This window comes from Prenolepis imparis, unplaced genomic scaffold (genome assembly GCF_030444845.1).
Source record: "Prenolepis imparis isolate NDT839.2.m4 unplaced genomic scaffold, iyPreImpa1.0 SCAF_12, whole genome shotgun sequence".
In the NCBI taxonomy this organism is placed as follows: domain Eukaryota; kingdom Metazoa; phylum Arthropoda; class Insecta; order Hymenoptera; family Formicidae; genus Prenolepis; species Prenolepis imparis.
The window spans coordinates 7,902,322-7,915,809 of NW_028141170.1; the positions used below are offsets into that span (position 1 = coordinate 7,902,322).

Here is a 13,488-nt window from a genome sequence, read left to right on the forward strand (position 1 = left end):
TGACAATTTTCGTTATTATATTTAAATAATTTCTATATCATTTAATAATTATAAAATTAATTTACTGATAATACGGACTTTTTAATGTTATTAAACGTTTTGAATAATTACGTAAAAAATATATTTTATATCGTAATTTCCTCGATTAAAAAAAATGGTTAAATGGTAGAATATTAAAACGATAATATATGGAAAGAGAAAACAATTATTTTCTTTCATCTGATTACTTTGGTAAGGATGGAAACTTTCATGGCGAATCAAGAAATGGACGAAATGGCTTACGGAAAAATAGAAGATTGGTTCAGCCATGGCTAAGGGGAAGGAAAATGGCAAGCGCCGACAACGAAAGTACGACGACAACGATTATTTCACTTTCCCAGCAAATGGCACATAAACATAGCCGCAGGGGATGCGGAGGGAGAATCGACGTCGGATACGGCAGGCAACCCGGGTTAACCAACCGAATAGAAGTATGATTTATAAGAAGGAGGAGTTTACCTCACGATAAAATGAGAGTTCTTGCAGTTCGTGAGGCTGCGGCAGGAACATCAGCCCTGAAAGAAATGTACTGGCGCGTCTGTTGCAGTTCCACCGTTTAATAAAACAAGTGAAAATAATTTCGACATGTCCCTCTCAATTTTGTATATTATTTTGTATTTTTCTTTAGTGGCGTCACACTAAATAAAAATTTCCTTCTTTCATACATCTTTTTTCCATAAATATAATATTTACTTATATTTGAAAAAATATGGAGGATAAATATATGTTTTAAATATTTGTAAAACTTTTCCTATATCCTTTTTAAAATGTTTATCTATTATTTTATTTTCTTTAAATAAGTGTTGATCATTTTTTTACTGTCAAATTATGCCAAAATTTATATAGGATAATTTGTAATAATTTTCTTTATTTTTGAGATTTAAATACTGTGTACTCTTTTATAGATTTATATCCTGTTATCGAAAACACTTGCAAATATTCTATTTCCGTTTTTATCCTTTTTATTGAAGCCGCTACACGATGCAAGGGATCGCAAAACGTGGTTTGTCGCAGAAGTAACAGTTTCCTAATACACTTAACGATCTCCGCGCTCCTCTCTGTATCGTTCGCTGTTTCACGGTCATTTCTCTCCGACCCTGAAATTAGTGGGGCGGAAAGATACGCGAATCTCGGATATATTCCCGGCAAGTGGCGGGCAACCGCCCAAAACACTCCCGCCGCCGTTCCGGAAGTAAGAGTAGTTTCAGAGGTGGAAGGCGAGGGAGGATTTACGGCCGCTTTGTTTCTCGTCAGACGGTCGGTCGAAAAAGAAGTCGATGCGCGGCCGGATGAGATTGCAACTCGATACGCTCGCTTTCGACCCGAGAGACTTCATTAATACGGGCGAGTTCGCACGTTGATAGGAGGCGGATAGACGAGCGATCTAGGTGGCGAGGTTTCTTGGCGCTAACTGGAAACTCTCTATACCGGCCACTACACTACCGCAGGAGAATTTGTTATGAGGATATCGTTATCGGGTGGCTATACGCATGTAATTACAGAATTTCAACGCATCGCGTATATGCATGTGTATATTTGTTAGAGCAACCCTTGCACTTTTCAAGCAAGTCGCATTCAACGATAATCTTCGTTAAATACGCATTATTTTCTATTTTTCTTTAGTAGCGTCACTAAATAAAAAATTCCTTTTTTCATAGATTCTTTTTCTATAAATATAATATTTAATTATATCTGAAAAAATACGAAGGGTATACTTTTTTAATATTTGTAAAATTTGTCATATATCGTCTTTAAAATTTGTATCTATTATTTCTTTTCTTTCTTTAAAATAATTTTTAATTATTTAATAATTGTATGATTATTATATTTTTTATTTTAACTGTCAAATTATACCAAAACTTATATAAGCAGGCCATTTAATTAATAAGTTTTTACATATTTTATATAATAGCTTGCAGTGCACATTGATATTGGCTCCGAGTATTGCAAAAATATGGACAAATTTGTAATTCATCTTGCAGTCCTTATTTAAAATATTCAATTTCAAATAAATATTGCGGAATATTCAATATTATTAATGCACAGAAATAATAAGATTTTTAGAAAACAGAACAAAGAGATTTTTTGATTAGAGACTATGTAGGAATCTCTGCATCTTAATCTACTACCGGATGTTTCTTACACAACGCGGAATCATCTTTCGGCAAGACTGCCTGACGACAACTGCGACCGAATCCGATTAATCAATTCGAAAAAGATCTTTCCGCGAGCCACGTTACGAAGCAATTAAAGGGCAGGATTAATTGCGGCCGCATGCCGGGAAAAATAAGTCCATAAATTAACGGCGCTCCACGTCGTACTTTCCTCCCCCACTCTTGTTCTCGATTCACCCCCGCAGAAATCCCCTGCTCAATCTTTTCTCTTGTCACGGATAACTTATTGCCCCGACAACGCACTATGCATTTCCGAAGCGATTAAGTTGCCACGCGGTTTTTTTCTGAATCTCTTTCTCATCTCTTTCTCTTCATCTTCCTCCATCTTTTTTTTTTTCGTTGTTACGATTTTGCGACAAGAAAAGTTTCCGCGGAAGTTTGCGAAACTGATGGCTGGGACCTGTATCGCGTAATTTGTTTCGCGATTATAATGCCAATCGAGTTTCGAGTGATTTTGCCAATGAAAGTATCCGAAGGGAACGGAAGATTTCATTGTCATAAAAAGTACAATCTTTCATCGACGCTAATGTTTCATTATAATTGTCCAATGTGCTATGCTTGTGTAAAGTAAACTTTAAATTAAGTAGCATCTATTTAACAGAATTGATTATAGGTAAAATTCGTTCCCTTGACACGTGTATCCCCGGAGTAAGAGCATCGCGCAGATTTCAAAATCAAGAACACGCCATACTATTCCGAGCCATTCTTCTCCGCCCTTCTTCTCCACCGTCGAAATCGCAGGGGGAGGACGCGAAGGTTTTGGCCATTTGAAAACGCTGACTGGGAAGTAACTGCCTGACGGTGAGGGACGTCGACACTTTTTTTATGTGACACAAAGTAGCACTTTACCAAATGACCCGAATCTTTCTGGGGGTGCGACCGATGTCGTTGGCATCGCACGAAATCGTACGCGAGAGCAAGATCGGGAATTCGTTTCCTGAAGATTGGAAGCCACCATAAAGATTGGCGTCGTGCGAAGCAAGCACCTCCGTTTTCCCATTCGCAAATGTATACGACATTAATTTCATAGCCGAATCGCGACTTCCGTCAGTTTATGTGGTTCGAACAACGTGCGCTATCTATTTTACAAAGGCTATAGTTTGAAAATTAATATCAATAAGCAATAAGTATAAAACGCAATTTCCAACGATTATAAAAATTACGAAACTACGAAATAATAAATTTAGAAAAAAAATCCCGTGAAAAACAAGGCAGAGGAACGATATCGACAACCTGTAAATCTTCTCGCGCCGGCTAAGGGTCTCAACGACGTCGTTAGAAAAACGTAGGGCGGATCGAGTCAATCTCTGGCGGCAAATACACCATTCGTTCTGGCGTATATATAATATATATACGTGAGACGCGCGCAGGTATGCGCCGCGCGATATATCCGGTTTATAAATATTAAACCGAGATCACTAGAGGATCGGAGTTTGGTATCATAAGATGCTGCGCTGCGCATTGAGGAGAGGATCATGGGGGATTTGCGGACCGTATCCCTCGTTCCACGATATTACTCCTTATACCTTCACGCGCAAACTTGCTACTCGAGCGTGCACGCGCTGTCTTTCCTCCTCCTCCCCCTCGTCGAGCAATATAACCATATATTCTCCACAGTGTTATCCGCAGCATTATGCTGGTGTTGCATCTCTAACGCCGATGAATAATAGCAACATGGCCGCATATTTCCGCGAGCGGAGCGAGTGCGGAATCATTCCGATTGATTTTCCGATGCGATTCGTCGGAGTGCGAAAGGGGGACCGAGAGTTTCTCCACCGACGATTTCTCGAGGGGTCGCCGATAGCGGCGTCGGGATTATGGCAAGCGTGTCGGGAGTCAATCGGTCGTTGAACGAATTAGAGCCCGCCTCGGGACCGTGGATTATATTAATCATGTCACCACCTTGTAACCCCGTGCACTCCTGCCGCGTTCTTTTACAAATCGATCATTGCCGCAAACGCCGAGTCCAAATTCGATTTTCTTAGCAATCGTTTTGATTATCAGAATTGTTTCATCATCCAGACAATTTATGACAGTAAAATATTAATTGTAGAAATTATTTTTTTTATGATAAAATGATGTAAAAAATTTTTAACAATATAATGTTTAAATATATTTAAAAATATGAAAATGTTTAAATTATTTGCTTTTCTCATTACATTTCTAAATTGCGAGCAGTATGGATTATTATAATATGTATAATAATGTTCTAAAACGCAAAGAAAAGATTAAACCTATATATGTTCTTTCTCCTTCTCTCTCTCTCTCTCTTTCTTTCTCTCTCGAATAAATATTAAATTTATTACTTATTAAAACGATATATATACTGTGCACGGAGTCATAAGAAAATGTCTCGCTTCCATGTTTCATTTACATTGCCGTCCTTCACGAAAAGGGATTGAAGAGCCGTGAGGGAGTAAGTTTACACCCTAGTCGTGTGCGCACGACTTCTCGTTATTAATTACTCCAAAATCCAGAAGCTGTCAACGGGCCGCAGCTCTGCGGCGTACAGCTACGAAAACAACGTCAACGCGAATTTCAGAGCGTACGCTCTTAGACGCTAATTGTACAAGATCAATCTAAAGTTCTATTGATTACTTGTCGCTGCTTCTGGTTATCGCAAGCAACCCCTATATGTTTTTCGATACATCTTGGCGGAGAGTGAAACTAATATAATCTCGATGATTTGATTATCGGCGTAACGATGAAAAAAAGAGACGTCTATACTTATAGAAATATATAGAGGATATGAAAACAGACTATAATATTTCGCGCGAAAGTTGTAAATTGTACAATAAATGAGAGGCTAAAAGAAGAGCGCACGAGGATAATAGGCGGGAAAAAATAAGCTAAGAGGAATGAGGAAGCGGAAGAGGACCGAAAAAAAGAGAATAAGAATTTAGCCAATTTACCATAAAGTTAGTGATTTCGTCGTCCAGAGATTACCGGAAAAGCCAACGAAAGATGTTGGTCGCGAGTTGCACGATACACGCGAGAAACAAAGTTTTTGAAAAATATATATCAGTAAAATTAAGAGATAAAAATTCTTTTGAAAAATAATTCACATTTTATAGTGGAGAAAAATAATGATCTTGACTTTTTGCTACTATTTTAATAATGAGGATAACGCCTAAGATCTTTGGTTATTCTTCAATTTATGGATAAGATAATTCTTTTATCTTCTTAATGACACGTGTATAATACTGATATATATATAATGAAATAAAATTCTATCGTATCTGTTAATTTTCAATATAAATTCTTTTTTATTCTTATACCACATTTTTATAACTATTTCAATAAGGAAAGAAATAAATCTCATTTAATAACGTCACTCTTCATAGTCTTTTGGGAAGAAAAAACACTACCGTTTTTGCCTTTCGTTACGAGTACGAATTCATGAATGCGCTATTTCGGCCGGTTTGTTTTCCACTATCTGGCAGCAGGTCCTTGAGACACTCCTGCGGGCAAGAAACGCCAGTGATATGCCTCCGGGTGGGTCTATCTCGTTTCGTAAAATGTGATAATTAAAAAAGCGCGACCTTTGTCTTCATTTCATTCGCCGACGAAATGAAACGTTCGCGTTAAAAATTCAATTAAACACAGACAGAGCATTACGCCGGGGACGGTGAACTCGACGCGCGCGCGCGACTTGCACAGTTTAAGCATAAGAATGCATATCATTGCGTCTTTCTGACGGAACAGAAAGCGGAGCATAGGAAATAGAAAAAGAACCGCAAAGATTCCAGTGCTAATTTTACATCGCATTAGACTTAGTTATTTGTGATGCAGCTCATGTAGCACGAGAGACGTAAGAAATAAAATCTGCTAAGGTTTAATTAACTATTAATTAAAGCTTAAGAAAATTTTAGTTTGACAAAGTTTTAATTTTAATTCTACAAATTCGATCAGAGAGACAAAGCTATCAAGATATTCAATGTGAAAAATAGATATGATAAAAAATAATAGATATTATAATAGATGCGATAAAAAAGTTTGAAGCGTCCAGTTAAGTTTTCGTTGAAGAAAAATCGATTCCGAAGTCGCGATCAAAGAAATATCCCAGGAGAGAGTCGCATATAATCGTCCCGTTACCATCGGCTTTTTACAAATCCGCTCCCTCGGTCCACGGTTGAAAATTAAAGACGTTGTACCGGCTAGATCGGCAAGAAGAATGATAAAGAAATTTCCGATGATAAATCATTCCTCGCCGGCAAAGCGGCAAAAATACTCGCCCGTACAAAAACTTTAAGACGCGTGTGGTTATCCGGACGATAAATCAATTTTTCGTTACAGCGTTACCGTAGCCGGATGCGCGAACGAACATAGCAACAACAACGTTGGAAAAGGGGACCGAAAGTATATATAGATGGGGGTTGAAAAATTAAACAAAAACAATGGGCGCGCGGGCACAATGAGGAAATAAGCATCCATTGATAATGCTGCAAATCACGAGTCCGAGGCCCGGCCTCAACAATGGGATATCAGAATGGCTATTATGCTCGGGGTAGACTCAATTATTTTAAGCCACTTTTGTGCCGCGCTAATGAAGCGAACAAAGCCGAATATTAAAGCAACCTCCTATCTGCCGTCGCGCTTATCTCCACTGTTTCCAAACGCCACGCTTTAACGTCTTCAATAAACTTTGACCTACCAAGTGGTATTGCTCTCTGCCTTAACCTCGCGAGAAATAAATTTCAAATAATTTTAAGGATCACTGATTTATTAAAGTGTAAAATAAAAATATGAGAGATACTGCCATTATATAAGCTTTTAACCAGGCTGAAACAAAATCATACTTTATTGTGTTTTAAATTTCTCTCTCTATCCCATCTCATATATGTATATTCCTATCTTCCTTTCTACATTTTCCTCGAAAAGTGAAATCAGCTCTCCATTTCAGAGTTATCGAGAAAATAATTTTGTTCGCGGACGACCAAGCTACCGCGATATATAACGGCGTCTATAAATTCTCCTGGGGCACGAATAAAGCGCCCGATACATTCGCATCCTGCTTTGCGACACCGTTGATCCGGGAATAAAACACAGGCATAGCCGTCTCATGACTTTTACAAAAATGCCATCGATATCGCGATCGGAGCCACGGAGACCGGGTGAAAAATTCTTTGACGAGTAATCCCGTGACAACGAAAGTACTGACACTCTCGATATCACTCGAGTGGTCTCGTCGCGAAATAATCCCCCGGAGACGACGAAAGATTCCGACTCGGAAGCAACCAGTTTCCTTCCGCTTCGTCAAGGTTAACCGGTTACTTGATGTTAAAACCGGGTGAGAAAACGTAATTGTATATTTTTAATGCAGAAAGTATCTGCGGCCACATAATTTCGATCACTAACATCTTTTTCTTCTTATCATCAATTTCTTACAGTCCAAAATAGTTAAAAATAATGTTTCTAATCTCAATTAAATAACAACTTAACTGTCAACTTAACTGTCTTCTATATTGTCAAATTTTATTTTTATTTTAAATTTAAAACAAGTTTTTTATACGCAAAAAATGGAATAAATTACAGCTAAAAACAAAGCAGATTTTTCATTCAATTTATATAATTTTTATAGTTTTTCTTCTGGTGACATAAATAAAGAGATAGCATCATATTTTTCGTTAGAAAATTTATTGCAAATCTGAGTCGGCTCGGCGCGATCGAGGAATTTTATAATATTTGATACCGTTCCGTTGCTTGTCAGAGCGCGCTTTTTTAAAGAGCCACAGGGAAGCCTTGTTAATTAGAGTTTCAGAGTAAAGCGTGAAGCGTAAGATCAGCGAGAGAAAGGAAACTGGAGAGGGAAATAAGAGAGCTTCTTCTGCGAAATTCCGCATCAGCGCCAAAAGGAAGAGTGACGTTGTCAGTTGGGCACGGTCACGTATTTTCCGTCCCTCCTACTTCCTGTGGAAAGACTATATCCTCCTTGAAAACCGATATTTACCGCAGAACGAAAGTACTTAGCTTCGGAAAATACGCGTGACATTTTGCATTACGGAACTGCTTTATTTTTCTGATAAGCAATTTTTCCACTAACGAAATAACAGCGAAAATTTAAACGTGAAAAATTATCTCAACTGCAATTAAATGTAAAATATTCTTAGACCGTCGTCTTTTATTTTATCAGAGGCATTATTCACTCTCACTATCTTTCTTCTTTTATTATTCTTATTTATATCTTGACAAAGCTGGCGACAAATTAATATTGCATAACGCTCACAGCATTCTCATACGGAATATGACTACGATAAAATAAAAGGACATTTCTACGCTCGAATGGTTAATAATGGAACGGGGATGAGAAACAAGGAAAGATGCCGCCGTCAGGAAAATGTACAGGAAGAAACAACGAACGAAGGTATACGAGAAATCCAAGATTTCACCCTATTCTCTAGTCAGGATGACGGAGCGCAACCCCTCAGTTCGCTGATATGATAAACACCTGAAATGACAGTGGTATCCGCCCTTTTCCTCATCCTCTTCCTCGGCCCTTCAAGTTAATCACGTCAGGCGGGCAAACCCTCTGATTAAAACGGCCCTCCGTCCCTTCTTATTATTATTGTTATTAAAGACGGCGAGTGCAGGGCACTCGGGAGAATCATCGGGTGAGATGCCAAGCAGCTACCCTGTATGTACTATGCGCATGTATAGACACATCTGTACGCGCGAATACGCGCAGACAGCTCTCTGATCGTCGAAATTTTCAAGATTATTAAACGGCTGACGAGTCGAGAAATGAGGCGCGTGCTCAAGCGGTTCCTTAATTAATTTTCATTATCAATCGCAAAATGATGTAAAAGTGTTTAAAATAAAATCGTTTGAAAAACAAGACAGTGCTCAGACATTCACGCTCTTGATAACGACAAAATCGATATGTTTGTGTAATCCGTATGTAAAAATTAAGTTGGCGCTATTTCGTTTTAAATTAATAAATATAAATTGCATCGCGCGCTAAAAATTTGGACACTTATAGCGGAGCCAAAGTGATTGCGAGCTGATAAACGCACGCCTTGCGCGTATGCAAATTTTGGGCGACTTCTCTTCGATCGCCAGTAACATTCCAAGGTGTTCGTTGTCGGCTGTGCACATTCACACACGCGCTCTCTTATTAAATCAGAAAATTCATTAAGGCCGAGGTTTGGATTACGCTCGAAGGCTCGGTACTTAGCGAAAGGGCGGGTCCCCCGTCGCCGTGGGCAGCGAGATCGTAAGGATTTAGAGCCGACCGTAACGAGGCGACCTTCCTAAAACAAATTACAAATAGTGTCGTTGGCTCCTGAGAGACGAAGCGCCGGTAACTACGTGGCGTCGAACGAATGACTTCTTTTCAAGCTCGGTGCGAGCCATCGTACCGACAACAAGATCGAGATATCGAGCTCCTCCGAACCGGAGAACGAGATCCGGTTGCACGCTCAACGATCTATCCTCGGAGCGACCAATCATGCTAATAAAGCCGCCGGGCATAAGTAATACGGAACGATCGTAAATCTTGGCAATCCCGATGAATACACGCGCTAATATCGATATCGAAGCCGGGGAACAAGTATGCGAGGAAGAAACAGTCGGGAGGATTTTCCGTCGCGGTGCTTAATTTTAGATCTTTCTATTATCGTTGATTGGAAACGCCGCGTGAAGCACTCGATCATGTTCAGCATCGTAAGTACATGATACGTCTGCTTTATGTACATTTTCATATCAGTCAGAAATCATTAATCGTCTTAAAAGATATTACTTCTTCAAGTGCCCTCATACATTTGATATAACTCTAAAAATACATTTAGTATTTATTTAAGAAATATAGTATTAATTAAAAGTAGAAATATAGTGTTAATTAAATATAGTAATAATTAAAGAAATGTAGAAAAAATTTAAAAAACTTGATTTAGCTAAAGATCTGCTACGTTTCTCTGAAATTTGCAATAAAATTAATATTTTTTCTACAGATCATGTTCCATATAGATAGATCTTTAAAATCAGAGTTCAATGTTTGCATTTGAGAGCTGACTTGCAAGATTCCTGATTCGTTACGCCGTGATAATGCGCATTGCTGCGCCTCATGCTTTTCCAAAGGCTCATCGCGTGCTATTGCATACAGGTGTGCACAGAGAGCCGAGTCATCAACGCAACAAGCTGCAACGCGGGGAGACACGCAACTGAGACATTACATAAGGTTGCTACTACGTGGCAAAAAGAGACCGGGGAAGGCGCCGCGAAGAAGCACCGACGAGGAGATTCGCGAAAGGGAAGTACAGGGGCAAAGGGAAAGGGGGGCTGGAGGGAAGGAGTGGAAATAATGAGTTCGCGACCGGGACCTACCTCGGCGCGTTACAAAACGAGTCCTACCTGCCGGCAATGATTGCCGCCTTGCACGGGCTAATAGCACCCGCGAACGTACCGAAGGGTTATGCGGATCACGAGTTTGTTATTGGCTCGCTTAATGACCTATCCGCCGGTTCTACCTGTCCGAAGCGTAGTCCTATGACCGCCACGTCGAGCCGCCGACAACATAACTGATCACCGTGTATGGGGTGCCGGCATAACTCTCCCCCTTCCCTCCTACCCCGAATTTACAGCGCGGAAGTGCAGAGATGTACGAAGCTAAAAAGATCATAATGACGCTGGACCTCTCTTTTCATTGTCAGAATTATGAAAAAAAATTAATAAATTACTTTGTACGATGATATGTAATACATTTTCATACGTGATTAAACAAACGTTAATTAATTTCCAATAAAATACACATTAATTAGTTTCCAATGCAATAAGCATTTATCAATAGAAAAGAAATATTTCAATAAACATGCTTTTGATCATTTTTTTTTTAGTCTTTTTACCTTTTTGCTTTTAAATTGTATGAATTTCTTGTATGGAAGTATGAATTATTGGTGTCACATACACACGTGTATTTTTATACTTCTACATCTCTTAATTTATATTGCACATATAAGTACTGTGCAAAATGTAAAATGTATACAAATTTCATGAAAAAGCAAAAAAAGTGGAAAATATCAAGTAATGGAAAAATTTGAATGATACACGATCCTTTCATCATTCGCTTCTCATGATATTATTAAAAAGTAACATAATAAAAGAAAAAGAGCCTTAATGATAATTAGACCGCCCGATTTACAGTCACTTAGACATTCATTCGCCATTGTAAAGTTTACGTTTCGCGAAAAAACGTATCTGGGTCGCGTGCAAGAGCCAGCTTTAGAATCAAAACCACGCGAAACGTTTGAGTGGTTCGCTTGCGACTCTAATGAGACACTCGACCGGGTGTTGCGCTCTCGTGTGATTTATTTCTGCAATATTCGAAACGTCAGTAACAACGACCCAACTACTTGTTCATCGTAATGGAGCATAAGATCCGTCCAATATTTATGCATCGAAAACCGTAACAGACTCCAGATTGTTAATCGAGACATTCTCGTTTATGAAAAATAAATACTCGAAATCTAACACGCCCATCATTGCTGTCGTAAGGCATGTTGAACATACGTTCGCTAACAAAACGACCTCGTCTTATTCCAAGCTAACTGGAGAGTCTGAGACACTCGTAAGATATTCTAATATAATCGTTCTCCGATCGTGACTAGTCACCCAATAAATCAGACTAAATCTTTGTACATTCGTTTATTTAAAATTTTGATTGTAATCGTCAAATCGATCATTATTTGCAAAAATCGAAAGATCGTTTGACACGGAATCTCTTGTTTGACAATGTCGTAAAAGCTTGTCGCCAGTTTTCCGCAGCCATATTCCAGACCTAAACGATGAGTTGTACGCGCGCGATATCGTAAAGACATTTTCCTCCGTCGAGGAATAACGCTGTGAAAATCCCGACACTGTCGTTGATACTCCGAGAGAGATCTTCTAGCGCTATATATCGTGCCGCGCAGAGTCCGGGGGCTCCCTAACCAGAAATCGCAGAAATAGTCCGGGCGAGTTAGAAACTCGCCCGCGTTTCGACTTCCGTGCAGCGGCGAGAATGTAGTGTGTGCGCGCATTCCCGCCCAATAAATTAATCACGAAACTTTCCCAATGTTGAAGTCCGCCGCAAACTAATTTGCTGGCCGGCTCGGAAAGTACTCGCGCGTAACCCCCCAGCGCGCAGCCGAGTATAATGGGGATACGGATCGTAAGTACGCACGTGCGCATAATCATTGCATTTATATTCACTCACCATCGATATTAGACGAGGATTGATCCACGCCTGCTGCATGTTATCGTCGAGGTACCGCTTCGCTATCCGGGCGATGTTTTCGTGCGGCTCCTTCTTCGACACAGCCGACACGGTGGGCGGAACGACGACGTTGGCATTGTTCCTGAAACAGAAACGAGTGAACGAGTTAGAATCGATCGAGCCTGATCCGTCAAGCATCTTGTCGAAAGTGAACGCCGCTGTGATCGTTATTGTGCTGGTGATCAGAACATTTGCGGTATATAATGGAAGATCTTTACTAACACTTGAGTAAGAAAAGTTGGAATGAAAAATACCCTTGACTAACAATAAGTATATATCTTTAAAAAAATGCAGTAAAATCAATAAATGTTTAAGAAGCACAGTAAAGATTTTTAAATACTGCACATTCCGTCTCAATCATATTTTTGTATTAAATTTTCTTATAATTTTTTAATATAAAAATCTACTGTTTAATTTAATTTTTGAATGTACCACAATGTGCCAACTATCTTACGTAATGCCACTTTAGAAAATAGGTGGTACCACGATCAACATAATCGTAGTTGTCGTGTAGTTTGCTAGAACATTTCGGTGAACGACGTCGGGCCACTTATACGCGCATGAAATTCTCAGCATGCGTAGAATAACTCCAAAATCAAATCACGTGTGTCTCTTCTCAGAGAACATGCGAGGACATTCGTGTACAACTGAAACGAGCGTCGCGATTTACTTAAAGTACGTCAGAACGTGCTTAAATTTTTCGCATTGTTGTAACGCATGTACGAACTTTCCCACTATCGATCCAACACATTTACAATGCACAAATATAATGTCTATTCATTCAAAATATAATGTATATAAAAATGATTTAAAATAAGATTTTGTCCCAATATTTATAATGTCACACACAATTCTATCTAATATCACAATCAATTTCAATCATAAAAATTGTGAAAATGTAGCTGTCAAATTATATCTATTTATTAAATCCAGTCAACAATAAAAAAAACGCAAAGTTTATTTCTTAAAATGTGAAAAGTATTTCACATAAGCTATCGTAAATCCTTATGTCAAGTCTGTATAAGT

At 39.0% G+C, this 13,488-nt stretch overlaps 2 protein-coding genes across 5 annotated transcripts in view; one reads left to right on the forward strand and one right to left on the reverse strand.

The window, feature by feature from the left end:
- The window catches only part of LOC145944121 (uncharacterized), a 399,257-nt gene that overhangs the window by 304,960 nt on the left and 80,809 nt on the right, over window positions 1–13,488 (forward strand). The window contains exon 10 of one of the 2 annotated variants that reach the window (XM_083052240.1): window positions 10,315–10,415. The exons of the other annotated variant lie outside the window; for it this stretch is intronic. The gene's annotated coding sequence lies outside the window, so the exon portion shown is untranslated. Of the gene's footprint in view, window positions 1–10,314; window positions 10,416–13,488 lie in introns of those variants that run through there. 2 annotated transcript variants of the gene reach the window in all.
- Window positions 1–13,488, reverse strand: part of LOC145944111 (uncharacterized) — a 332,431-nt gene that overhangs the window by 235,663 nt on the left and 83,280 nt on the right. For all 3 annotated transcript variants that reach the window (XR_014426620.1, XM_083052206.1, XM_083052207.1), the window contains exon 8: window positions 12,403–12,544. Coding sequence is in view for 2 of the 3 variants with exons in the window: in XM_083052206.1 (XP_082908332.1) it covers window positions 12,403–12,544 (142 nt within the window). In the remaining variant the exon portion in view is untranslated. The remainder of the gene's footprint in view (window positions 1–12,402; window positions 12,545–13,488) is intronic.